Raw genomic sequence first — 24,664 nt, forward strand, 5'->3', positions numbered from 1 at the left:
ATGATCTTTCAGTTTGCTGGTTTGGGAATTTCTTGATGAACATTTTTTGCACTTTTAAAGGGAGGCTTGGAGGGTTAAGTCAGGTAGCCTGAAGAAAAAAATTAACATGGCCTATTGTTAACAAATTTAAATGCAAATTGCAAATTTACCTGCCTCCTTGTTAAATAATCATGCCACTGTCTTATTTGTTTGATTTTGTTGTTGCTCTCATAATGACAAGTTAGACCAAAATTGACTTTGTTTTAAATATTAAATAATTATAGCACCTTGTAAAGGGAGTGAAACCTCTAGCCTAAAGAGGTTAAACTAGTTTTTAATTAACTATTGCTAAACTATTCTACAAACAGTGTTCTGTATTAACTGGTAGCATTTACCCAAGCATTTTGGTGAAGTGAGAATCCATGCCAGTAAAGTGTATTGCCCCAGAACACAACCTCATGACCCTACCTAGGGCTCAAACCCAAACTGCTCAATCTATAATCCAAAATAGCAGTTCATTTAAGGCCATAATGCCTTCCACATAAGTTGGCATTTCACATATTAAGTTAAAAGATATTGAAAATTAAAACAACAACAAAAAACCCCACAATTTTATCTGTTATGGAAATAATTTGTGCCTTCCCTTCCCTCTCCAGGTATGATTTTCAAATCACCAAGTTTGACATAATTTGATACAAATCAAGAGAATTTTAAGCAGTACAGTACTTAGTGTTGAATGAGAAAACAAAACTGATAACTGCAAATGATATAGAGTGCATATCAAAAAAATACTTTCTCAGAGTGAGTTTCTTTCTTAAGAGTTTAAGGCCAGAAAAGATCTGGGATACTAGCAGATACCCAATGACGCATGCATGGATAAAAGAGGCAAAAAACTAATTTTTATGATCAGTTACATCATAATTCTTATCAATAATCAACTCTCCAGGAATCAAAAAATGTAACATAAATGGCTTTGGCCAGCTTCCACTTGTTAAGAAATTAAACAGATTTATGGCCTATCAATATTGACATCAATAATAAATTTTTCTCAACCTTTAGAGTGGTATTTACATCAGCATATTTTGTGGAGCAGATATAGTCTAAATTAAAATATTTTTTGAATCAGTAGTATTTTCTTTTAAAATATGGTCAATTGTAGTCAAATGACACCTTGAAAACATCCTGTTGCAATAAAATAATAGTCATGAATTGCACTCATCAGTTTCACAAATAGACTCCATGTTGCAGTTCATCTGTTCTGTAGTGAATCACAGATGATGTCAAAATGTGGTAAGAACAAAAACGTGGCACACGAGGTGATAGCCAAGTACATACATGTATGTTCTTACCACATCTTGACATCTTCTGTGATCAGCAAGGCCTAGCAAGGCCTAGCAAGGCCTAGCAAGGCCTGTAAACCCTTAGTACATTTTACATCAACCCAGTTTTCAAATGCTTTCCACTCAAAAGTCTGATGTTTCTAAATAGTAATTCACTTTAAGAATCCATACAGATAGCAAACAGAGGTTTAAACAAATTTTACAAATGAAATGAAGCATTCTTTTCATCTGTTAAAATGACAAGAAAGTGAATTCTCTTGGCCACAGGACAAATATACAGTTGCACAACAGTTACTAGATGCTTAATTATTGGGATTTCTGTCTGATATGACAGTACAATTAATTAAAAATAAAACAGGCCAAACAACACTGCTTGAAGCCATACAAAATATTATGATTTAAAAAATTCTCCAAATTAACATGGAACTGTGGGGTGCAGATTTTAAGAGTACTTAAATGTAATTAAGTATATGTACTGTATATTGTAAGTTAATGCTTGGCTGCAAATTAAATTATGGCCGGATGAAAAATGAAGCATTTAAACATATCAGCAAACTAAATTTTCATAAATTATTCTTTAAAATAATTACATTTACGTGTTAAAAGTAGTTAACAGATTCTGGAACTCTGACAAGAATGACCTGTCAATTCACAGAATTCTCTATTCACTCAGGTTGAAGGCTGCAAACAAAAGGAAAAAATTAGGACCTGTTGCAAAGCTCAGGGGTTTCATTAACAATTTCAGCAAAAGGGCAACTGGTTTTCGCAGGCAGGCAAATGTTTTGAACAGATCTTCTTTATGAGAAAAACTTTCCTGTAGATGGTCAAACCATGCAGGCAAAATCATCCTCACAATTTGTTCAGTGCCCAGCCCTTACTGCACCTTTCAATAACATACTGACTCAAAGCTCAACCGACAAAAAAATTAATGTGTTTTTTGCTACCATCAATCAAATGTTCAGCGGCTCCTCCCAGCTTCCAACTATGTTGTCCAAACTGTGCTCAATGATTTGATTTGATTACTGGGCACTCGGCAGTAATCGAAAGCTGGGAGGAGCCCCTGAACATTTGATTGACAGTAGCGAAAAACATGCCTGTCGGTTGAGCTTTGAATTTTAGAGTCTGCATGTTATTGAAAGGCGCAGTAATGAAAGCCCTAATTGCTGCAGATGTTTTTCTTTCAAATTGCACAGGCCACAATCCATTCAAAAGGATTAAATGCTCATAATTTGAAATGCACATAACATATCTTTTCTGTCATTCCAAGAGTCTGGTCTGTAACAGAAGCTGTTCTGGAGACAAATCTTATAAAATCTTGCATGCAAGGCACAGCAGATTGAAGTAAACAGTTTCAGGGGCTGCAAATAACAACAGAAATTCTCAGAGGGTGGCAAGTGGGATGAATCCCATTGATTGTATAGTACTGCTGCACGTGCCTTACCTGGCTGTCACGTTTTCCTCTTCAGCAGCATCACTGGATTCTGTGTCAGGAACTTCACCTTCCATGACCATCTGAATTTTAAGAGTATCATCACAATGAGATGAGGTCACTAACTAAAACTGTGGTGGTGTCTTGATGAACAAATTATGTTTTTAACTGTAAGTTTATGCTATAAAATTTTACTTCCCTGTTAGAAAATTAAGTAGAAGGGCACCAGACTAATAGGTTCATAACTAGGGCCAGGCCAGGTGAATGTAAAGTTGTTTGTCAGAAGTTCAATTTCATTGACTCTCCCTGTAAACTGTTGGACGGTATTGTACATTGTTTCAAATGCAACCATGTTTATCATGTACGTGTATTTATTTCTTAGTGCACAAAACACATACCTGATAAAGAGAGGCAAAGTACTCAGCTTGGCCAGCAACTTCTTCCAGGGTTTTGTTTCTTTCTCGGAGCTCTTCCAACTCCTTATGCAACTAAATAAAATAATGATAAAAACAAGTCAAAGTGAAACTACTATAGGCACAAGTGGTTAAGAACCAAAGTTTGTCAATGAACCAAGGTAAAAATGTACCCCATCCCCCAGCATTTAATTTGCTGATACCAATTTATACACCGGGGGGGGGGGGGGGGGGGAGGGAGAGACAGTGTGAGAGTTAAGTGTCTTGCCCAAGAACACAACAAAGTGACCTCAGCATGGGCTCAAACCTGGACCGCTCGATCCAGAGTCAAGCAAGCTAACCATGAGGCCACTGCACCTCTCATAGGCTACCCACTAACCCAAACCCTACAATTATTGTGGTACATAACTGTAACTAACCTTCTCATTCTCCTCCAATGCCTCTTGCAAAGCCAGCCTCCTCTCCTCTGCCAGTAGCTCCCAATATCTCTCTGGTGGTGGATCTGAAGATACAGGAGAATTTTATAATAAAATGAAGTTTGGCACAGTTAACTATAATTAATCACAGCTCTACATGTACGTGTGACTTAAACATTAATGGAAGGGCAGCAAGTTTAAAATTTATTTTGAAAGGTACACCTAAAATCCTGAGCTTGCCATGTTTGTGAAACATCTAGTATTAATAACTTTCAATGCATAAATTATGCAATACTAAACCTAGTCAGTGCAAATGCGACTGGAAACAAGTCATGTGAATGTCCTATCCTGCTCCCCGAAGGTCAAATCTCATCAATTGACAAATTCAAATTGACAGCAACTAGTGAAAAACAACCAGCAGAACATTTTTCACCATGATGGTGGCAAAAATGCTGGAAAAATCATCTCCTGAGGCAAGACATACAATTCATTTTTCAGGTCTCAGTAGTAGCTATTGTAAACGGATTTGAAATCAGGAACGTCGTACAGTTTAGTCAATGAATATAAAGGTGTTACTTTTGGAAGCCACTTGCCTGAAACCATTAAAGCTACTGCTTCATCAATCACCTCATTCTGCAATGATTTTGTATTCTAAATAAAACAACAACAGATTTCACAAAATGAGAAAGTATCAGAACTTTTTGGCAAGAGGCAGAAAGCACTACAAAAATTAGACATGTCAAGGTCACTGCACTGTCTTCTTAACATGTATACAAGTACACACTGAATTTAATACCAGACTATGAGTAGTCTCTCTTTCACATAGTCCATTGTGCATGATAAAAAAGACCGTGTGAAATCCTGGGAGCCACATGGTCATTTTTTCCTTGAGGTCACACTCAACAGACTGAGCAAAAGAGAGGTTTCTCGTAGTCTAATTCAGTACTAAGTATATTTCTTGTATATGGTACCTTTTTGGCTGAGCTTGAAGCTGTATCTGAATCTGAGGAATCTGTACATGTTGTGGATGAAGAATTTCCACTGGATGTTGAAGGAATTTTGAGCTTCTGTTGCTTGAGTTTCAAGGTAGGTGACTTGCTTTTCTTTGATTTCTTAAGAACGGTAACAAAAACATGTAGCATGAACATGTGGCATTCTCAACAAATTTTATATAGTGTCTCTACCTCACTGGATTACATTGAAGTTGCGAGGGAGCCTTAGGGGGATACTTCCAGAAAAATTTGGTGGCAGTGTGGGGTCCACTTCCCAAAACCCTTACCATATTCATGATCAAAATCTGTGATTTTCCCTACCCTTTCATTTTCTCTTGACCCTATTTATGACCAGACCAAAAATTTGATACCCTATTTATGACCATTGCAGCTGACACAGTTGCCCTTAACATAATTTTTGAAGGGCTTTAGATTATGGTCTTATCGATAATGATGAAAAAGTAGCTTCTTCCAAAAAAGCATACCCAATTCAAGATTAGAGTACAAAAACCATACCCTATTTAAGACCAAAATGGCCAAATCCATACCCTATTTATGACCAAAAAGGCTGAAAAACCATACCCCAGGAGAGGGAGGGTTATTTTAAAAAGCTCAAAAAACCAATGTTCCACCACTTATTACCATACAAGCAGAAGCTAGTTTGATTTGGAAAAATTCCTGGCATATTGAAAACCATAACTCTTCAAAACGTCAACACGACTTTCCTTAATTTTGTCCAGCCCTACGGATTTCAAACCCCCAAACAATCTTTCTTTAGCTGCAACTGCAAATGCTTCTTACCATTTCCTGGCGTCTTACTACGCCACGACTTCCAACAAGTGTTCCATCTCCGCTTGCAGTAGGTTGAAGAACTTGAAGCGTCTTTCTTTTCTCCTTGTCGACAACGTTTGCTTTCTGCCAAAAATTAAAAATAACTTGAGCTCAAGGTAGTTATCAATCACTCAGAAAGAAACACATAAGCCCTACTATATTGCATAACAAGTTAACAGAATTTAGCAGTGCAAGTGAGCCTACCGTTTTCCTTGTGGGCGACGCATACAAGTTCGTCGAGAAAGACTTCGGTTTAAGTTTTCCTTCACCGCCTCGCGTTGTTCGGGAAGGAGAAAACAGTACAGAGGCTACTTTAGGGTGATTTCTCATCATGCAAACTTCTCCGGGACTAAGAGGAGTATTTTCGTCGTAGCAGAATTCACTCTTGGGCGTTTCACAGTTGAAGAGAACCGTTGCTGTTTGTTGCACCACGAAATTCTCGTCACCTTCATTGTCCGCCATGTTTTTAAACCTCGCGGGAAATTCCAGCGTGCGTCACGTGCATACATTGAAGCCACGTGACTTTGCACAAAAATCTCATACCCAGGGCCCCCAATCACTCCGGGTGGAGATTCCAGCAGCGCGTGTGGAGTCCAACTGTCGGTGGACGTGGTGTTTATGACAAAAACATAAACGAATTGAAAATGTCGTGTAAGTCATGTTAACGAGTTTCAGAACGGAAATAAGCTCAAAGAAGGAAAACGTTTTAATCATGATATTCAGTGCTATGTTTTTCCATATTCAACACGGTTTGCAAATGAAAGGTAGGGGTTCATGCAGTTCTGTTCGTAATTCGGAAACAAAATTAAGTCTTAATTTTGTTAAGATTAAAACAGCAAAAATTCCCAGTTGCAAAGTGCAATCCAAAATTCGGTTGTTAATAATTTGGACGAAAAAGCGATAAAGACACCGCCATTTAATTTTCGCTCGTTGAGCACTAGTTTACAACTAATAAGCGTTTGTGTTTCAAAAGAGGGGGGAGGGAGGCCGGATGTGACCTGGGAGTGATACCGCTGTTTGAGTTATATTCTTAATCAAGCTACGATAGCCTAAGAACAAGAGTTTACATGAAACATTCTCGTTCCTGGGGCCTCTTTCTCCAAAGCCCCGGAAACTTTTCGGGCCCGAAAAGCCATTTTTAGTTAATCAGTATCTAAAAACAGGGAGGTGTACACGCCTGAAGCTTCATGTATGAAGGAACCCTCTGTTCATATTAAGAATATGTGAATAAAGGTAAGGTAAAGGTAAAGTCTGCATACGAGCCAAGTGGCCCATCAGGCCGGAGCTTATCCCGGTTTCTGTAGCATGAAGAGACTAGGAGTATTTCTACTCCCCCCTGGATGGGATGCTAGTCTATCGCAGGGTTACGCCCAGCATTAAGTTCGCCGGTACCCATTTATACACCTGGGTGGAGAGAGACACTGTGAGAGTAAAGTGTCTTGCCCAAGAACACAACACAATGTCCCCTGCCAGGGCTGGAACCCGGACCGCTCGATCCGGAGACGAGCGCACTAACCATGAGGCCACTGCGCCTCCCACTATGTGAATAAAACAGCTCTATAATCATAAGGTTTGAGATTTTGCTACGGCTTTCTGGGTGCGGAATCTTTTCGGGACCTTCGTGAAACGAGCCCAAGGCGGGGCCAAGCCGCATATGGCATTTCAAAGGAAAAAATGCCAAGAAATACCAAAAAAGACGTTTATTGTACACATTCATAAAGAATACGACGTATTTTTACACGAGCGTTAAAAGGTCTTCAATATAAACTGAAAACCATCACAAACAAATAAAATCGTTCAAGCTTCAAATTGCACTTGGTTGCTTATCACGTGGTCACCTTCAGTGGTATCTTCCGAATTCTTTGACTGCGAGAGGAAAGAATATTATAAATTAGAAGCAATACAACATCTGACTGGAGATGACTGGAGGCAGCGTTAAGCCATAGTGATAAAAAAGCGCTCTACATTTATTGCGCTATAAGCTTCAATTACTCCTCAGCGGCGAACGAGAAGCGAAACAAACTGTGACGCAACTGAACCCAGGCTGTTAACAAGCTAACGTGTCAACTTATAAAATCCTTTTAAAGAGTTCGGTCTATTTAATAATAGTATAAATCAACTAGTGTTCTATCACGAATGTCGTTCCCTCATTGGCTTCGCTACTCAGTACCTGTATACTGTTGTAGATAGTGAGTAGCATGGTAGTGTGGGATTGCCGGTTAACAAACTGGCGGTCGCTTCTTTGCGTTTTCGAAGTGTCCGAGAAGAGGATTTAGATAAAGTTTTGGAACGACGAGTAGATTTATACTAAAACAATTAGATTATGAGCTCGAGATTTCTATGCGTGATAGTTGACTTGGGCTGCGTCCTCGTCAACTATCACACGATAGATATCTCGAGCTCATAATCTAATTGTTGAATAGAAAGCTTGCAAAAGTTTTTGAGCCACAGACGCAAAGCGGAAGTCTATGGTTCTGCTTTTGGTGCGTTTTCAGCCCCCGCTAATGACTTGGAAAGCTCTCATTTTAGCGTTTACAACTTTTTGTTTTTAGCGAATGCAAAGTGCATGGTGCTTGTTCGTCCGACAGTTGAGGAAAAGTCAATGTGCAGTTCATTATATCAAGTGTCACCTGGATCCTGTTTGTGGCCCGCCAGACTGCGTCTTAGAGACCACTGCTTGCTGTGATGCGCGGAATTGATTATCTAATTTGGAGAAAATACCTCCTAGGAACTACAGAAGGGAAAAAAAAAACATTAGGCAACAGAAAACATTTTATACGTACCTCTAACGAGTTACGAGAACACAAGTGGAAATTTGAAAGAGCGAGTAATGCTGCGAGTCCACAAACCGCAGGCGAGCGTTTCCACGACTTTTTCGACTTCTCCCACGCTTTGGTTAGTGTTTCCATAATTGAGATTGAGACAGGGAGAAAATAATTTTTTCTCACGACTACAAGTCTCAAAATAAACTGAGCACAAGATATGACCACAAATATATAGAAACATATTAATTGGCTCTCAATCACTTATGAAAACAAATAAAAGGTACCTAGACTAGAACAAAAACAAAACAAAAAAAAAAGAGAGAGAAACATCAGAAAATCTTACTTCTTTGGGTTTTTGTTTATTATCGACTTTCTCTTGTGGAGTGTGAGCCCGCTGTCGTGCCAAATAAGACACAAGTTCAGTCATGCGCTTTTGATCTAAGAGAGTGAAAGAACAGATAAATTGTCAGCGATAATGGTAAACCACGTGTAACCAAAGAGTTTTTGTTCACTGTTGTCGACACAACTTCTAAACATAAAACGTAAAGAACCAATTTTACTTAGTGTTACGAGGCTCTTGTTGTACAAAGCTTTAAGTGTACAGTGGAACCCCGCCTTACGGCCACCCCGTTATTAAGGCCACTTTATTCTGGCCTGAACAAAAAGCCCAGTCAGTCATTTTCTTAGCGTCGGTGTAGCATAGACCAGTTCTTAACTTATAATCAAGAGATAATTTATTTTCACCATTTTCTCAGTTTATTTACCTTCTTCCCGTTGTGCGTCTTGATTCCATCTCGCAGATCGTTGTGAATCCCACTTGTAACTTTTAAACGTGCTGAAACTTCAAAGGAAAGCAGGAATAAAGATCAGGGACGCTTTTTATTCGACACAGACCAACTTCGATTATTTACCACCACCTAAGAACACAGGCTCAGTTTACTGATTCTCTGGGATTCTGTTTGGTAAAAGGTAATATATAGATTTAGGCCAGCCTAAAAGCGTAGCTCCTGGGCCGGGTTGTTCAGAACCCGATTAAGCTAACCCAGGATAAGGCAGATTTTTGATTTGAGTTTTGTGACTTTGCGGTGAGGTTTTCTGTATATTGTTTGGCCTTCTGTTTTGAGTTTCAATTATCACGATATACAATGAAAACAGAAGCAGCGAAAAACATTTGTACAGAAGAAAAAGTTATTAAAAAGTTATTGTTCGGTTAACTTTTAATCCTGGGTTAGCGTTAACTGGCCCCCGAACAACCTGGCCTGCCCTGCTTTCAACAAGTTAACCTGACATGAGCCCGCGATCCAATCGAAAAAAAACCAGCACTTGGTCAGCGGTAAACTTAAAAAACACGTGACCTCGATGAGCTATAAACTTGAGCCCGCGATATGATCACGTGATACAGGTCAGCGGATACCTTGATTTGACAGGTGTCAATTGGTCTTAGCACGGATGTCAAATATCAAAGAAGTACCGAAGTACACAGTAAACCAAGGCTGCATGTCTGGCCGCCATCTTGGACAACTCCGCCGCCGTCGTCGTCGTCGTCGTGCGTACGCGCCCACGAGCAATACCGCTAGCCATGATAACCATGAGAAAATCAACCCATGGGTTTCCTTTTCTTTCCTATATGAGTATGGGGCTCCGCTATTATTGTAAAATAGTATTACACAAGATGCAGACCACAAAGCCAATTAATCAATCACGTACTCTTTTCTGGATGCGGACGTGACTTTCCTTGGAGGTCGTGGTTTTTCTCGGGAAGAGACTAACAAAGAAAAAGGGAAAAAAGTCACAGGTCGATAGATTAGACACTGACAATGACAAAAGCAGTTTTTCTGTCTGGCTTTCTAACTCAATAATAAAAACAACAAATTAATTTCTAACGTTTTTGATCCAAGTCATTATCCTCAGATTCAGGCTGGTCCTCGTCTTCTCCCACATCATAGTCGTCCTCTTTATTAGCTGTCTGAAGCTTCATCTTCCTCAGTGAGCCTCGGTGAACCAATCGACTGCGGCTTCGTCTGATAGAGGGTAAGTACTGCGGGGACGGGACAGCTTGTGGTTATTACATGACAGGGTATCAGTTCGTTTATGCCGGCTGGGCAAAGGTCTCAACCTCGTTCCCAGGGCCTCCCTTCAGGGGGTGGGAAAGAAGAGAGATCTTGGAAACGAGGTTGCAAAGGTCTGTGGACAAAAAAACCTAATGGACAGGGAGTGTTGCTAATCTCACTAGTCCATCCCCACTCTCCCTTCCCTTTCCACTCTACATGCATCATTGTGGTTAGAAGGTTGTCATTGCAAGAAGATTTGTTACTTCACATCACGACTTATGCGGATTACTATTCATACTTACCGTCGGAAATTCAGACACTTTTCGGTCACTTGGGTCAATCATGTCCGATAACGCACTAGTATTAGTCTGACAAATATAATAGAAAAAAAATCAATAAAACAACGTTGTAAAGAGAATTGCAGTACTTTTGCATGGGTTTCTCGGGTTTAAAGATGAGTAAAAGCTGTTACTCAAAGCTATAAACATGAAGGTCAAATTAACACAAATAAAAGATGCCTGTAGAACATCGAAGTGTTACCTCCAAATCTCGGACGTGCATGCTCGCTAAAGCGATCTCCTCCACACCAAACACGTTCAATTCAGCAGACCTGTTACAAATTCACAGGTAAACAAACTTGCTCGGTATTAATAACAGTATTTATGTGCTCCAACTTCTATTAAATGATCTCTATACTTTTCCTTACAAAGTATACGCCTCTCTTTATCTCTCAATCCAGAGTACAACATAACATGACCATAAGGTCACTGCGTCAGAAGTGGGGATAGGCCCTTTGTGGGATTCGGTCACATGGTACAAAATCAGCCATGCTGGGATGCAAGTTACACAGTGGGACTTCCAAAACAAAGGAAAGTCAAGCTGGACTTGTTCAAGTTGCTTTGTTTTGAATGTCCCACTGTGTAAGATCTGGCCCATTATGGTGATTTTGTACGGCGTGACCGGATCGTGCAAAAGAACTCTTACAAGGCACTGATAAATTTAGTTCCGCGCCCCAGTAATGTTGTTCAAAGGGGGTATAATGCTGTCCGCCGGATAAATCACTTTCCAGTGGATAGCGTGGTTTATTTTGCCAACACTTCTCTACTGGATATCGATTTCTTCGGTGGATAGCATTATGCACCCTTTGAACAACTGGCCCCAGGTGGATTAAAATAGGCCATTTTACAGTTGCGAGGTTAGCTACCTGGCCTGTGAATGCAAGCAAGGCTGGAGGTGACCTTGCTTTAATACAGAACTCTCTGTTTTGTTTTTCTCATTTAAATGCACCTAGTTAGCATAATAACAACTTGATTTACACAACAAAAGCAGTGAGGTCTTTATCAAAACAAGGTCACCACCAGCCTTGCTGCCATTTAAAGGCCAGGTCACTGAACAGACAACTGTAAAATGGTCTATTGTCATTACCTTGCACTTGATAATCTGCGGTATGGCACGCAGATAGCGCTCCTATGCGCAAACAAATCCTCCACTACCGCTGGGTTATTGGTGATCTTTTGCTGTCCTTGTGAGGCTGAATTCCTATTCGATGACAACTCTGATGCCGGAGGGATGTCTGGAACTTGCTCGGAAGTTTCATCCGTCTCTGATGGTTTGTCTTTCTCTGGTTGAGATGAGCTCTCTAAATAAAATCAGATTCATGACCATAATTGCAATTAGTTTGCTGCAATCAATGTTCCCTTGATCGTGACATGCTCAGTAAAAAGCAGTGGGAATTTATAAAGTTAATTCGCAACCTCGTTCCTAGGGAAGACAAGAGACCCTGGGGACAAGAAAAACCTTTATCAACTTGTAGCCTGCGAACAGGCTCACCTTTGAGTCACGCGCGTGAGCGGCGAAGAGCAAAGCGATCCGGCCGGAAGGAGCCTGGTGAAGAGGCGCCAAGAAAGGTCTCAACTTCGTTCCCAGGGTCTCTCTTCAGGGGGTCGGAAAGAAGAGATTTCGCGCAGTAGCGCGCGCTTGTGCTCCAACGTGAGCCTGCTCGCAGGCTAATCAACTTGTGGCTAACTTGTGAATGATTTCTATCATAATACCACGGGTGTTATCACTTCACTCCTACACTTCCATCTTTATTGCCACAAACAGTCGGAAGTCGGAAGACAACTTACAGAAGTTCTCTCTGATGATGCCAATACGTGTACTTGCAGTTTTTAACTGTGAATATATGTTCTTTAGAACAGTTTTCATTTGCGTGCCGTAAAACCAAAACCACAGTAATCACCCTAGCAAATCAAAAAGGACAAGCAATCCAGTGAACCAATCAAAGCTCGAAGTAATTACGTGTAGCTGACGCAAAGGGCGGGAAAACGCGTGCGGGCGAGTCACGATTGTTTTTGGTTTCATTTCTGATTGGATGAAAAAGTGGCGCGAGATTTTTAAGCCAATCGTGTAGCGTAGTGGATGCAAAATCAATTACCTTTCGACACTAGAGGGAAACCGCTCTACTTTGATTAACTCACAGTAAGAACTAGAAATGTTAACAAATGATAACTATTCTATCCTCGTGTCCCGTACACAACAGGTCACAACAACGAGGAGCCATTTCTTGGAGATTCGCAGTTACTTGTTTCACGGTTTACTACATTGACCGAAATTTACAGCAAGTAAAACACTATTACTTTCTTCTCCTGTATTTTCCTGCGCGTGTTCCTCGTTATTTTCTGTTGTAATATCTTTGTCTGTTTTCTCGTCAGCTGGTTCATCTGCACTGGTTTCGTTCTCTGCTGGGGTTGATTGAGGAGAACTTAACGTCGGTTTGTGATCACGTACACAGCATCCCTGTAGACAACAAAAATACACTTCAACTTTGCCTAGTTTCTGTACGGCTTTCTCTCAGGTCTTCACGGTCAATTCACTTCGGTGACGTAGCCGAGACAAAGGGCTGGACCATGTGGTCCAAAAGGGATTCACCGCGGCGAACTATTGAGGCCTAGGAACTTTGCAGCACTTCAACCAGTTTCGTAAAATCGAGAGCTGAGAAAAGCGACAAACAGACAGCTGATCTGATGTTTCGCTTTATATAATCCTGACGGTTTAGCTTACACCATTCTTTGCCGGTTCACCACGCAGCCCATTAGCTATTATACAAACATTAAAACAACCAAGAAACTTACAGATGTCTCTAAAGACGGATCGAAATGCAGGACTCGCTGCTGACAACACGGGTACACCCCAACTATCTTAGTAGCCGTACACTCCATGTTTCCAAAATCCACAGTCATTGGGTGATAAATACAGTGACCCAGCTCTGTGCAAGGAAAATAATCACCGCACCGATGGCAGTAGAGAATATTCACTGTGCCCCATAATCTGTGAAGAAAACAGGATGAGTGTGTCAGCCAGAAATCTCTTTGCTTTGTTCTCTTTGCTTTGTTCACGTACAGCGTATTTCAACCAATCAAAGCGCAGATGTTGTGTTCTCAACCAATCAGGTATGTGTTGAAGATCGTGACGTATGGAACTGTTCTGGCGCTTGCCGCCGTCTGCGCGTTTCTGAGCTCTGATTGGTTGAACGCTAACCACGTGATGGTCTCTGTGGTGATTTTCAGTTTGTTTTCACAGTAAAGCATGTGTTGTCAAAAAAAGAAATGCTTAGTCAGGTAAATGAAAATCATTTTAAAAGTTTAACCTTTTTACAACACATTTAGGTCGAAAAACTATGGTAATTACGGACACTATCATCTCAAGTAAAAACTTGTCGATTAAAAAGAAAATTCCTCTAAGAACATTTCTGAAAATATTCGAAAAACATTAAGGTGAATTTGACACTGATCTCACCTCCAGTAAACCTCTTTCCAGGATTTCACTTCTTCACGTAAACCAAGGAGGTAATCATTTACATCCCAACTAAAATCTCTGTATATGAAAAAAACATAAAGAAATTAAAAACGAGAACAAAACGAAGAAATTTGAGTTAAAAAACGATCGCTTTATCAAAAAAACGCGATCACATCAATAGAAATACTAAATAGCTTGAAGTTATGTCAATCGTCTTTTTGTCCCCCAGCGTCCCTCAGGGGAAGGGAGAGAAAGGGGGCTGAGGTGATGGATCAAACCCCCCCCCCCCCCCCCACGGGAAAAAAGTGTTATTACCTACACTGGAACCGGTTAATACGGTCACCAACGGGCCATGAAAATTTGGTCGTATTACTGAGGTGGGCGTATTAACGGGGTAGGGTCAAATTTCATGAGTGGTCTATGTCGAGTGACATCTTAACACATATATCACAATGATTATCAGTACATACAAGATTAACAATGGAAAGATGAACATAACTGGTTTGAATGGCCGTATAAATGGGGTAAAATTATAAACTTAAGGATAATCCAAGCTTATCCAGGTTTGGGTTTCAGAATGTGGCCGTTGACCGTATTAACGGGGTTTTCTTATAAGTAAATGTTTGGGCGTTTCGCCGAGACAAAAAAAAAAGTGGCTGTAATAACGAGGTGACCGTAAGGCGGAGGTTCCACTGTACTCCGAAGATTGAACTAATTCTTCTTGGTCACCAGGTTAAAAAATTATAAACTGGGGGACAACAAATGAGCCTATATTAAAGCTAAGAAATTTTTAGACTTCACATCAAACACAAAGTTTTAAAAGCTTTCGTTGATGACAAACAGTGGGAGAATTTTTAAAGATTTGACACTTAGAGTAAAAGGGTTAACAACTTCTAAAGAAACTCTCCACTGGTTCAGCAATCACTCAGTTTATTTAGACTCGTAGTCAAATCTGCCGAAACACGAAATCTCACCGTGAATGAACATAAGACACCTTTCCTCTATGATTTACCATCATTCTGTTTGGAACACATCTGAGTTTGCCTTGTGATTCTGCAGTCAGAAGCTTTCCACAAGCAATACACCTAGCAAAATATTCAAGCCAACAACATTTACGTTTGCAAGAACCTGTTCAAGCAGACAGAAATGCTAAAAAGATTGTAAAATTTGTAGTTGTTTTTCTTTCCGCACAGAAGGGAGGGGCACTCCAATATAAAAGCTATATAGGTATGTGCCGCTGTGAAGGGTATGGTTTTCAAGAAGTTTAGTCTGGGATAGGGTATAGAAATCAGAAACGTTTCGTCTAGAATAGGATATAATTTACCGGACAAGTGGCCAGTGTATAAGTAATTTAGTCCAGAACAGCGTTCTCTACTGTCTGGGGTTCTACCGAGGTTCTGTGAAGCAGATGTCCTGGCTCTAGCGAGTGTTTTTTTTTTTTCATTGACAAGCTACTCATTCGTGAAACCTTGTGTGATTCCGCTTTCGATTTCTGCTACCCTGTCCAAACCTCTCTTGTAGCGAAGCAGACGTTTATAACATTTAGAGCGTCAAATGCAGGCGGCAAGATCGCTCCCGACGTAAACGGACAGATTGACTTTTGTTGAATGCAGGATTCAACATACTTTCACCTTCTCGTCACTGGAAACTTTTTATTTGCATTTATTGCATAGAAAACAAAACTTGCACGTTGAAATCTTATTGGTTATTTCGCATTGTGAAACAATTCCACATTCTAAAATTATCGCAGGTTTCCGGTTCTCGCTGGCAGCATCTCGCGTGTACGCGAGTGTCATATCCTATTGGGGAAGTTTACTTACTAACAACAAAACAAAAGTTTTGACTTCACGAAAATTGATCTCGCAGATATTTTGTTTCTCAGCGCGTGAAATAAGACCCCCCAAAAATCAAGTACTCTAACAAGCCCTTTTTTATGCGACGTTATTTCTGCGTATATAAAGAACTGGTTTTTCTGTTTCCGGATTTCAGATTCCAGAATCAGGAGTCCATGATCAGGAGTCCACGTTGCATTGCGTTGCGTTGCGTGGGTTGGGTTGGATTGGGTTGGATTGGGTTGGGTTGGGTTGAATTGGGTTGGTTTGGGTTTGGGTTTGGGTTGGTTTGGTTTGGTTTGGGCTGGGTTGGGTTGGGTTGGGTTGAGTTGGTTTGGGTTAGATTGGGTTGGGTTGGGTTGGATTTGGGTTGGATTGGGTTGAGTTGGGTTGAGTTGGGTTGAGTTGGGTTGGGTTGAGTTGGGTTGGGTTGGGTTGGGTTGGGTTGGGTTGGGTTGGGTTGGGTTGGGTTGGGTTGGGTTGGGTTGGGTTGGGTTGGGTTGGGTTGGGTTGGGTTGGGTTGGGTTGGGTTGGGTTGGGTTGGGTTGGGTTGGGTTGGTTTGGGTTGGGTTGGGTTGAGTTGGGTTGCGTTGCGTTGCGTGGGTTGGGTTGCGTTGCGTTGCGAAAAAGAAACAAGGGGGTTTCAGTCATTACATTGTCCAATCGAAAACTCGGATGAGCATGACAGAAGGTCTACCATGAGCTTTCAAAACATGTCATGTTGCAACATCCGCACTGAAAACCTATGGGTTGGACAATGCTTGTTCCACAGACTTAAGGTCTAGTTGTCCCTAGTGAGTTTGATTGGATGTTTTGTTGGCTGTTACAGGTTGTTCATGATCAGCATTTTTTCAGTCTTCTACTTACCTAAACAAGGTGCTAGCATTTGACGATGAACTTGATGATAGTCTTGGATCAAACAACTCCTCTATTTTCTTGCAAAACAATTTGCTGCAGGGAAAAACAACCAAAAATGCCAGTAAAGACTTGCACAAAGTTATCTACTGAAGGTGGTAGTGAAGGTCTTTTCTCACTGCATATGAATTTTGTGTAGGTGACTAGCAGTGACCTTGCAAAGACACAGATCAACAGCATTAGCCAAGAATCAATTTACATGTAGAACTACATCTCAATGAGAAAAAAAAAACAAACTTATAAACAGATAATTCAGCTTTTTATGCACTTTATCTACTAAATCCATGTCCTCATCTAAGTCTCTCATCTCTGTGCATCTGTATGACATTTAATTGTACAATCCTATGTCTTGAGAAACTGACCTTTTAAATTTATCCTTGCGATCCTTAATTGCCTCCAGCTCATTGTGATTAAAAAGCTTTGCCATTCTTAAAGAGAGTCCAGTTAAAATTATAAAATTAATCAAAATCTCAAGGCAGTTATACTGTAATCTCTGAAATACTTCTTTCACAAGCACAGTTTGCTTAGTTTAGATTTTCAAGTTCCTGTTTCTTTGAATTTTTTCAGTAAATAGAAACTTTGTGCTATAAAGAGAGAAGTACCAAACCTGCAGGAAAAAAATTGAACTCCACTTGTCTAAATGGTCACCCTGTAGGCTGGTTCAACTGGTTACATATCAGTGGTGTAAAATTTGGGAGCTATGTCAACTTGGTGGAAGATGTATTAACTTGTCTCTTTCATGTTTCCACCTACGTTAATGTAACTTGTGCCATGATGCAAAGTCATCAGTTTAATCAATGATTTGATTAACTCTAACTATTTTATTTTCTCTCAATTGGCTGCCTGTGAATACAGTTGTCTCCCCTCACTCCCAGGCGGCTGTAATTACAGGCTAGCTGACTAGAAGCACCAAGGAAAAAATTCCATGAGGCTTATAACTTTCACAGACTTCAAATGTAAAAAAAAAAATGTTCAAATGTTGTTGTTTATAGTGGTCAATGCGCTTAGCTACACCTAGCTAGTTCACAGGCATGTCCCTTTAAATGAAGGAAAGAAATATATCAACTAAACGTAATAGGCTTAAAAATCCCAACCGGCGGGAGGCAAACCAGTTGGCTATTTACAAGCATGACTGAGGAGTTGAACTAGAGTCTACCGAGAAACAACTCCAGCTGAGTGGTCAGAGCGGGACTTGAACCCGTGACCTCTGGATTTCAAGTCCGGCGCCCTAACCACTTGGCCACGCTGCCTCCTTCTAGTGAACCATTGAAAGACCACCTATAAGCACACACAAAGGCATGCTGCAGAGCACTTGTACATGTACGTGATAAAATTGTCCCATGTGACTGCATTCTTTCCACATACCTGGTGACGAGCTTGTCATTGATGCAGTTCATGTTACAGGGTGTGGCTACAATAGACGTCATATTCTGATGACAGAAGTCAATGCACTCAGTTACCTGAAATAGATCACCACACAAAGACTCAGGAAATATGCATTTTACTGTGTCACACTAGTCTTCAATTTGCAAATATTGATTTCAGGTTTGAAAGTACATAGTTTTTTTATAAAACTAATTTCATAATTAACGTGTACCTACCAATGCATCCATCTTTAGAAAATCCGATGATATCAAGATAGATATGACATTATTTGGTTCTGTGGGGACAAAAAATACATGTATTTCAAATTTACAAAAGGTACTACATGTATATAATCCAATTATGGCAATTCACACTGATATATGATTGAACAAATCAGTGGAAAAAGGCATAGCTTGGGAGAGGAAGGAGCAAAAGACAAAAGAGGAGGGAAATGTGGGAATGTCGAAAACTCATAACGGAAACACTACGAACAAACCATACATTAAACCAACAAAGAAAAAAATGTACAAGCAAAAGCAGGGCCAAAAGTTAAGCAGAAGCCTGGCTGCTAATCCACTAGTAAACATTAAACACACTAAATATTACACCAAATTGAAATTGAACTTGAGAAAAAACTAAGTTCACTAAGTTCATACAGTTTTCAACATTTCTTGGAGGGGTGTGGCAGTCCCCCATTCTCCAGAGAATGGTTAAAAACACATAACAGAAAACAAGGTTTTATTTTTTCTTTTTGAGACTGTTTTGACAAGTGTTACAAATGCTTCTGACCTGCAATGTAGCATCCCCTTTGATGCTTTGCTTTTTTTGATACAATACATTGTATAGAGTACTTCCAACAATTTTAACAGTAGGTTTGTTATGCAATAGGCTCAATTTGCTGTTCAAGAAGTCCTCACCAAGTTTGGGTTTTCTTTCTTCAGATGTCGACTTGTTCTTGTCATGAAGCCGTCTCTTGACATATTTCATCAGCCAATCAAATATCTGTACATCACAGTGCACAGAAATATCTACCTCCTCCCATCTCTGGGCTTCCACTGACAGATACTCCGCAAAATATCTCATCTCACTTATCAGCAGATCCCTTGGGCAAGTGAAGTCCTGTTTCACTGGACAGGCCAATAATTAAAAATGTGTAAAAATTGATAATGTTATTACTAAAATCAGTAAAAATTGTATCGCAAAATACTTGTTACTAATAATTAGTAGTACATTATTTTTTTAGTAATAATATAAACATGAGTGTTTTACTGGAAAATACACCACTCGTAAAACTCATACAAAACTGGAGGGTAACAAGTTATTAAAGTTCAGTGAGTAATTAAGAATTGGATTATTACCAGTTAAATAATAATTTTGGTAATTAAAAATAAAGTTTTACTTACAGTTCTTGCTTTCATCACACACATGGATCACCATGTTAGGCCTACAAGCAAGAAGCAATAAAGAGAGTTTCAGTAATGCGGCCTAGATTCCACTGTGGATATGATTAATCAAATGTTATCATAATGGCATATCAGGAGATTCAGATAGTAATACATTAAGGTAGGAATGTAACAGAACTTTGCAAAAAATTGAATTTACATTGAAGGGAACATATTTCACTCACCCTTGCAATGACTCTATACTAGAAACCTGTGATTTGGCTGATGAAGCCTGCCTGGGAATCGGCCTCTGTACAGGAAAAAAATAACCCAGAGCATATACATTTATGGTACATAACATTATTCAACCATTCATACCGGAAATGATATGTACAATCTAGAATTTCTTAAATTCTTGTTATAAAGTACAGAATTAGAGAATAAGTGACTGTTGATACCACCACCACTTGCACTGTCTCCCTTTTCCAAAACAATTTTAAAAAACCAAAATGAGACAGCCAAATTAATTTGGCCAATCAATTTAATCAATTTTCAGAGAATGTTTCATCAATAACTAAAGATATACTGCACTGTTGCAACATAGATTTGGGTAGATATAATCTTAACAAACTAACATTTTATTAATAAGTAGTATATCAGGGCTAACTTTTTTTTCACTAAGTGACAACTTAAGAGCTTAAACATACATTACTTTATGATAAAACAACAAAAGTACCTGCTTAGATTCTCTGCCAGTTTCCTGGTAAGATGTTACTTCAGATGTCCTGAAAATTTAGTGTAGAGTAAAAAAAAAATGGGAAAATGAAAAATGTAGTAATTACATCAATTTTCTATTATTATAATAATTATTATTATTATTAATATTATTATATAAATTAGCTAATTAGTTTATGTAGTAGGTCTGCAACAGTCCTTTGGCTTCTACCATTTCAACCTATTTGTCAATTAAACTACCGATATATCAGGACTGTCATTAAGGGCCGTAAGCCATAACACCTGTTACGGCTGAGTACGCTTAATCTTCCCTTGATGCTATGGGTGAAATCCCCTGTTGCTTAGAGAATTCACCCCCAAAGTAACAAATTTGCTATGGGTGTGGAGAATAAGGCTACAGGTGACTAAAAAATTAATGACAACCCTGTACATGTAAACTAGATATCAAAACCATGTCATTATTCATGTGTATGTTTAATTTTTAGAACTGAAAAAATATTGAGAAGATCAATCATAAGACTTACAAGTTTGATTACCTTTCATGGCCTTCGCATCATCACATCAGAAGCAACACAAAAATTATGGTGATGCAAGAGAAACCCAAAAAATGAAATTAGTAAATGTACAAATTTTCACTGTTTAAACACTCTGGACCTTGTTACAATTATATTTACTTGGAGGCCTTAGACAGTGTTCCAGATAATTGAGGGGTCTCAGGTCAAAACCCCCACAAGGTCAGCTACATGACCCAACAAATTAATAAAGAAAATTGTCAGTAATGATCCTCGTTGGCACCCTGCCTTCAAAAACTTATCTGGAACCCTGCTTAGAGAGTGGTGGTCATGAATTATCTGTCCCGCAACTTGACCATAAAAGCAAGTATTTCATGCATAAATTATACATGTATATATTCTACATTCAAGGGAAGCAGTAATTGTTTGAAAAGGTCCAGGATAAGTTCCAGCTGCACTTTGGCCTGAGGATGGTAAATTACCTTAATACAATTAAATAAACCTGTATATGCTAACTAATAGGTCTGAGCAAGATAGTTCTAAGTCAGCGTGTAGTCCCAGAAAATACATCCATACCTCCCTCACAGACGGGATGTTCTTCTAAGAAACCCTCAGCCCACCCCTCTGGAAATTCCATTAGTTAAGCTTCAAACATTTCTTTAAATTTTTGGGGGGTTTTTCAGAACCTCTGGCACCCCTCAGGAAATTCCAATCTCTTCTGTAGGGTCAGAATATGGATATTTTCTGGAACTGCACAATACCATCAGTCTAACCTGGATCATGATCAGCAGCACTTTGTTCCTCTATAGAGTTAGCTTCTCTGGTAGCTGGTTGAGAGTTTGTTCTAATCGTCCCCTGTGTTGCTGTCACACTTGCTGATTCTTTATCATCAGCAAAATGCAGGAAAGAGTTAAGGAAGCTGGAAAGGTTTTTGGAACCAACAGATGAATGCATCAGGGAGGGATTAATGGTACTTAGTGCTGAGGTCTGCTGGATTTCTTTCCACCTTTTGGCACACTGGAAAATATTTATGAAAATAAGATAACTACACATCCACTTCTCATTTATCAGTGTGTATTCAAAAATTATTGTTGATATATGATCCAAAAATAACCTGCATTGACACTGACATCACTTATCAAAATGCCCTGACGTTTCCCTGACTTTTGATTTGTACTGGTAAAAATACAATTTCCCTCAAATAAATACAAAATGTCAGATCTAGTAGTGGCTTCTGGAATGAACTTATAGCTGCCCTTTCAACTCATTCAATAGGACTGGTAAGTTTTCAATAAATTCTCCTTCTTCATAAAGTAAAAATATCTTTAGTTAGTGATCACAGTGACTCCAAATATTTCTTCTAGCGTTCAATGGTATTAAATCAGCCATATTAAATTATTTCAATTTTCCCTGACTTTTTTTCAAAATGTCAATTTTCCCTGACTCAAAACAAAATTCTCTGACTTTTCTCTGAACTTGAATAATTTTTTTTCCCCAAACCATTCCTGACCTGTGGCAACCCTGGCATTGATGTAAGCTCGTCTAATGCCATAGCACTATCTTCAAAAAGTCTGCAGGGTGTTTAGTAGCAGAGCATCTCTGCATACAGATACATATTTATTTTTAACAAAGCCACATTTAGCCTATTACAACAACAGTCACCTTTTATGAAGAATGTATAAGCTTACGTATGAGGGAATGTTTTTAGAATGATATGCAGAACACAAAGTAAGATAATGCGGTATTTTGTCAGTGATTGCAATCTATTTGATTAGATCTTGGATAAAATTAAAATATCAAACCTGCTGTGGCGTGCTTCCTGGAATTAACTTCGCTACTCCTTCCCAGTTTTTGCTCTCTGACTCCCTGAACTCCGAAGAATTCATCAAAGTTCTCAGCATTAAATCCACTGCCAAATTTTGGGACATCATTAATGTTTGTTTTTGGCTGCAGGGAGTTAAAACTTGAACAACTTTCAGTGCATGTTGATCTTATCCCCTTAAGCTTCTCCCATCAAAGAAGAACATGATATTAGAGAGAACGACATAATCTGGACCAAAAGTAGCATAACGAAAAGTGGAAAATTGTTTTCAATGGTTGCGAAGTCTAAAAGTCACCGACGGACGCCATGTTGTATCCAAGCAGCTTTTTAGCCTCCAACCCTCCTCGGTCAGATATCCCTCGAAGACCAACACTTCGCGCGCTACTTCGCGCGCGTAAATTCGACTCGCACGTTGAACGCGAGTTAGCTGTTATCCATTTTACTCTGTTTATTATTTGGTCAAGAAAGGTTTCGAAAAGAAAGAACATAAATCAAATATTTTCATTTTCCCTGAGTTATGGTTGCAAAACTTAGAAAGGATTTTGCCCATCCCTGAAATTTTCATTAGCGTAAAATTTGATACTTTCTGAGCTAAAAGTCAACCAAAAACAAGCTATACCTTGAGTAAACCGACATCGTAAAGAATGTGAGTTTGTTCAAAGGTCAAGAAAAGTTAGCCCAAGTCTTTTGGACTATAATAATAATAAAAAAAACTAAAAGACTACAAACTGACTACAAACATCCACCAAGCCAATCGGATTACAGCATTTAATTCATATTGATTGCTCGGGGTAAAGCTATTGGCGACTATGGTACAAGCTGTGATGAAAGGGTAACATTTTTTTAAGAAAAGTAGTGGCTGATGTATACATGTAAAGATTTAATTAAGCAAAAGAGCAACGTGGAGAACAGTTTAAGACAGAAGTGCTCTGTAGAGAAAGTTTTGATTTTTTCTCCTCTATGAGTAAATATTTAAAATTCAAGTCAAAATTTTTTAGTTTATTGAAGAGCTTGCAATTAACGAGTGAACCGCCCATTACGTTTTGTGTTCAAACAAAGTAATTAACACTTTAACATCCATTCGACCCAATTCGAAAAAGTGCTATGCTGTTGTCCTATATCCTTTATGATCAACTTGCCTTTTTCTTTAAAGAATATTACAGGCATAACCGTGTTACTGCACGTATTTGGTAGCACTTTCAACTTTCAGTTACGCGCTACGTGTGTGTTCGTTACGTCAATACGCGTGGTGAATCGTGTGCCGCAAACGTGATCGCGTAGTACCTCGTTATTATTGCCGTCAGAAGAGGTGTCACTTTTATGCAAAACTACTGAGTTGTAGTAAGTACCGACAATAATTGAACTCTCACAATAGATGCATTTTATATGCAATTACAACGCTACCTATAAAATAATCATATCTGCAAATGAACCTTTTCTTTTACTCATTTCAAACTTGAATGGATTGCAGATACTCCAAATTTGCCATCATCGTTAAAAATAGTTTTCTAATTAGTAAGTCCAAGAAGTCAGAAGTACCAATGTTGTCAGTAGTGAACGTAAAACTATATGCCCCCGACTTGTAAACCTCGAACTTTAGATTAAAATTTGATATATTTTCCTCAGGCTACGATCTTTTCGTTATTGAAAAATCAACCTGTTATTAATAATGAATGCATTTGGTGTTTTAATATTTCTTTTACTGATTTATACTGAAAATTAAAAGAAGTTTTTACTGCCAGAAGACGTTGTGAAGCTGTCTATATTTTGTATTAATATTTGTGGGACGTCCAAGAGAAAACTGGTCTGGGTTCGATGAGAAAAAAGCGCATCTTACGAGTTCTCATGGAACACAGATCACCCCACACTAAATAACAGCAAATTATTTTTAGCCATTCAGTTCCATTTCGCTCCTTTCTCGTAAAAAGTAATTTACAGAACAAAGGAGTTAATGCAAATTGATGGGAAAATATACAGGTGGTTTTGCTTCATTTATAACATCACTAAAATCACCTTTTGTGTTAAATGTTTTACCCACGCAATTGGCACGTTTTAAATTTAGAAAACTTCCAGTTGTCAGGAACAGATTC

At 39.1% G+C, this 24,664-nt stretch overlaps 2 protein-coding genes across 2 annotated transcripts; both read right to left on the reverse strand.

The window, feature by feature from the left end:
- Window positions 1-270: 270 nt before the first annotated feature.
- Window positions 271-5,957, reverse strand: LOC145462887 (geminin-like). Its single transcript, XM_081446536.1, has 8 exons — window positions 5,605-5,957; window positions 5,371-5,484; window positions 4,549-4,689; window positions 4,171-4,228; window positions 3,581-3,663; window positions 3,147-3,236; window positions 2,761-2,831; window positions 271-2,000 (listed from the first exon to the last, which is right to left on the reverse strand). The coding sequence occupies exons 1-8, from the start codon at window positions 5,860-5,862 to the stop codon at window positions 1,985-1,987; spliced, it is 831 nt and encodes a 276-aa protein (XP_081302662.1). The 5' UTR covers window positions 5,863-5,957; the 3' UTR covers window positions 271-1,984.
- A 1,128-nt stretch (window positions 5,958-7,085) lies between these two features.
- On the reverse strand, window positions 7,086-22,986 carry LOC145463749 (SANT and BTB domain regulator of class switch recombination-like). The gene is made up of 24 exons (XM_081447536.1): window positions 22,555-22,986; window positions 21,526-21,769; window positions 20,777-20,786; window positions 20,242-20,290; window positions 19,751-19,815; window positions 19,527-19,567; window positions 19,041-19,250; window positions 18,360-18,418; window positions 18,124-18,218; window positions 17,121-17,186; window positions 16,711-16,794; window positions 14,986-15,096; window positions 14,012-14,089; window positions 13,348-13,543; window positions 12,853-13,012; window positions 11,642-11,855; window positions 10,757-10,826; window positions 10,519-10,584; window positions 10,050-10,203; window positions 9,873-9,930; window positions 8,930-9,006; window positions 8,509-8,603; window positions 8,031-8,131; window positions 7,086-7,266 (listed from the first exon to the last, which is right to left on the reverse strand). Exons 1-24 carry the CDS (start codon window positions 22,681-22,683, stop codon window positions 7,227-7,229), a joined length of 2,472 nt encoding a protein of 823 aa, XP_081303662.1. The 5' UTR covers window positions 22,684-22,986; the 3' UTR covers window positions 7,086-7,226.
- Between the last annotated feature and the right edge of the window lie 1,678 nt (window positions 22,987-24,664).

The sequence above is a fragment of the Orbicella franksi genome, chromosome 12, assembly GCF_964199315.1.
Source record: "Orbicella franksi chromosome 12, jaOrbFran1.1, whole genome shotgun sequence".
Taxonomy (NCBI): domain Eukaryota; kingdom Metazoa; phylum Cnidaria; class Anthozoa; order Scleractinia; family Merulinidae; genus Orbicella; species Orbicella franksi.

Excerpts from the sequence above, each read along its gene's own strand:
- LOC145462887 (XM_081446536.1), bottom strand. The coding sequence starts at position 5,862 with ATGGCGGACAATGAAGGTGACGAGAATTTCGTGGTGCAACAAACAGCA. Across the intron at positions 3,664-4,170 it reads AGTAGCTTTAATGGTTTCAG|ATCCACCACCAGAGAGATAT; the intron begins GCAAGTGGCTTC and ends CTGTATCTTCAG. Across the intron at positions 2,832-3,146 it reads ACTTTGCCTCTCTTTATCAG|ATGGTCATGGAAGGTGAAGT; the intron begins GTATGTGTTTTG and ends CTTAAAATTCAG.
- LOC145463749 (XM_081447536.1), bottom strand. The coding sequence starts at position 22,683 with ATGATGTCCCAAAATTTGGCAGTGGATTTAATGCTGAGAACTTTGATG. Across the intron at positions 16,795-17,120 it reads CGCAAGGATAAATTTAAAAG|CAAATTGTTTTGCAAGAAAA; the intron begins GTCAGTTTCTCA and ends TTTTCCCTGCAG. Across the intron at positions 10,827-11,641 it reads CGCAGATTATCAAGTGCAAG|GTCTGCTGAATTGAACGTGT; the intron begins GTAATGACAATA and ends AATTTGTAACAG.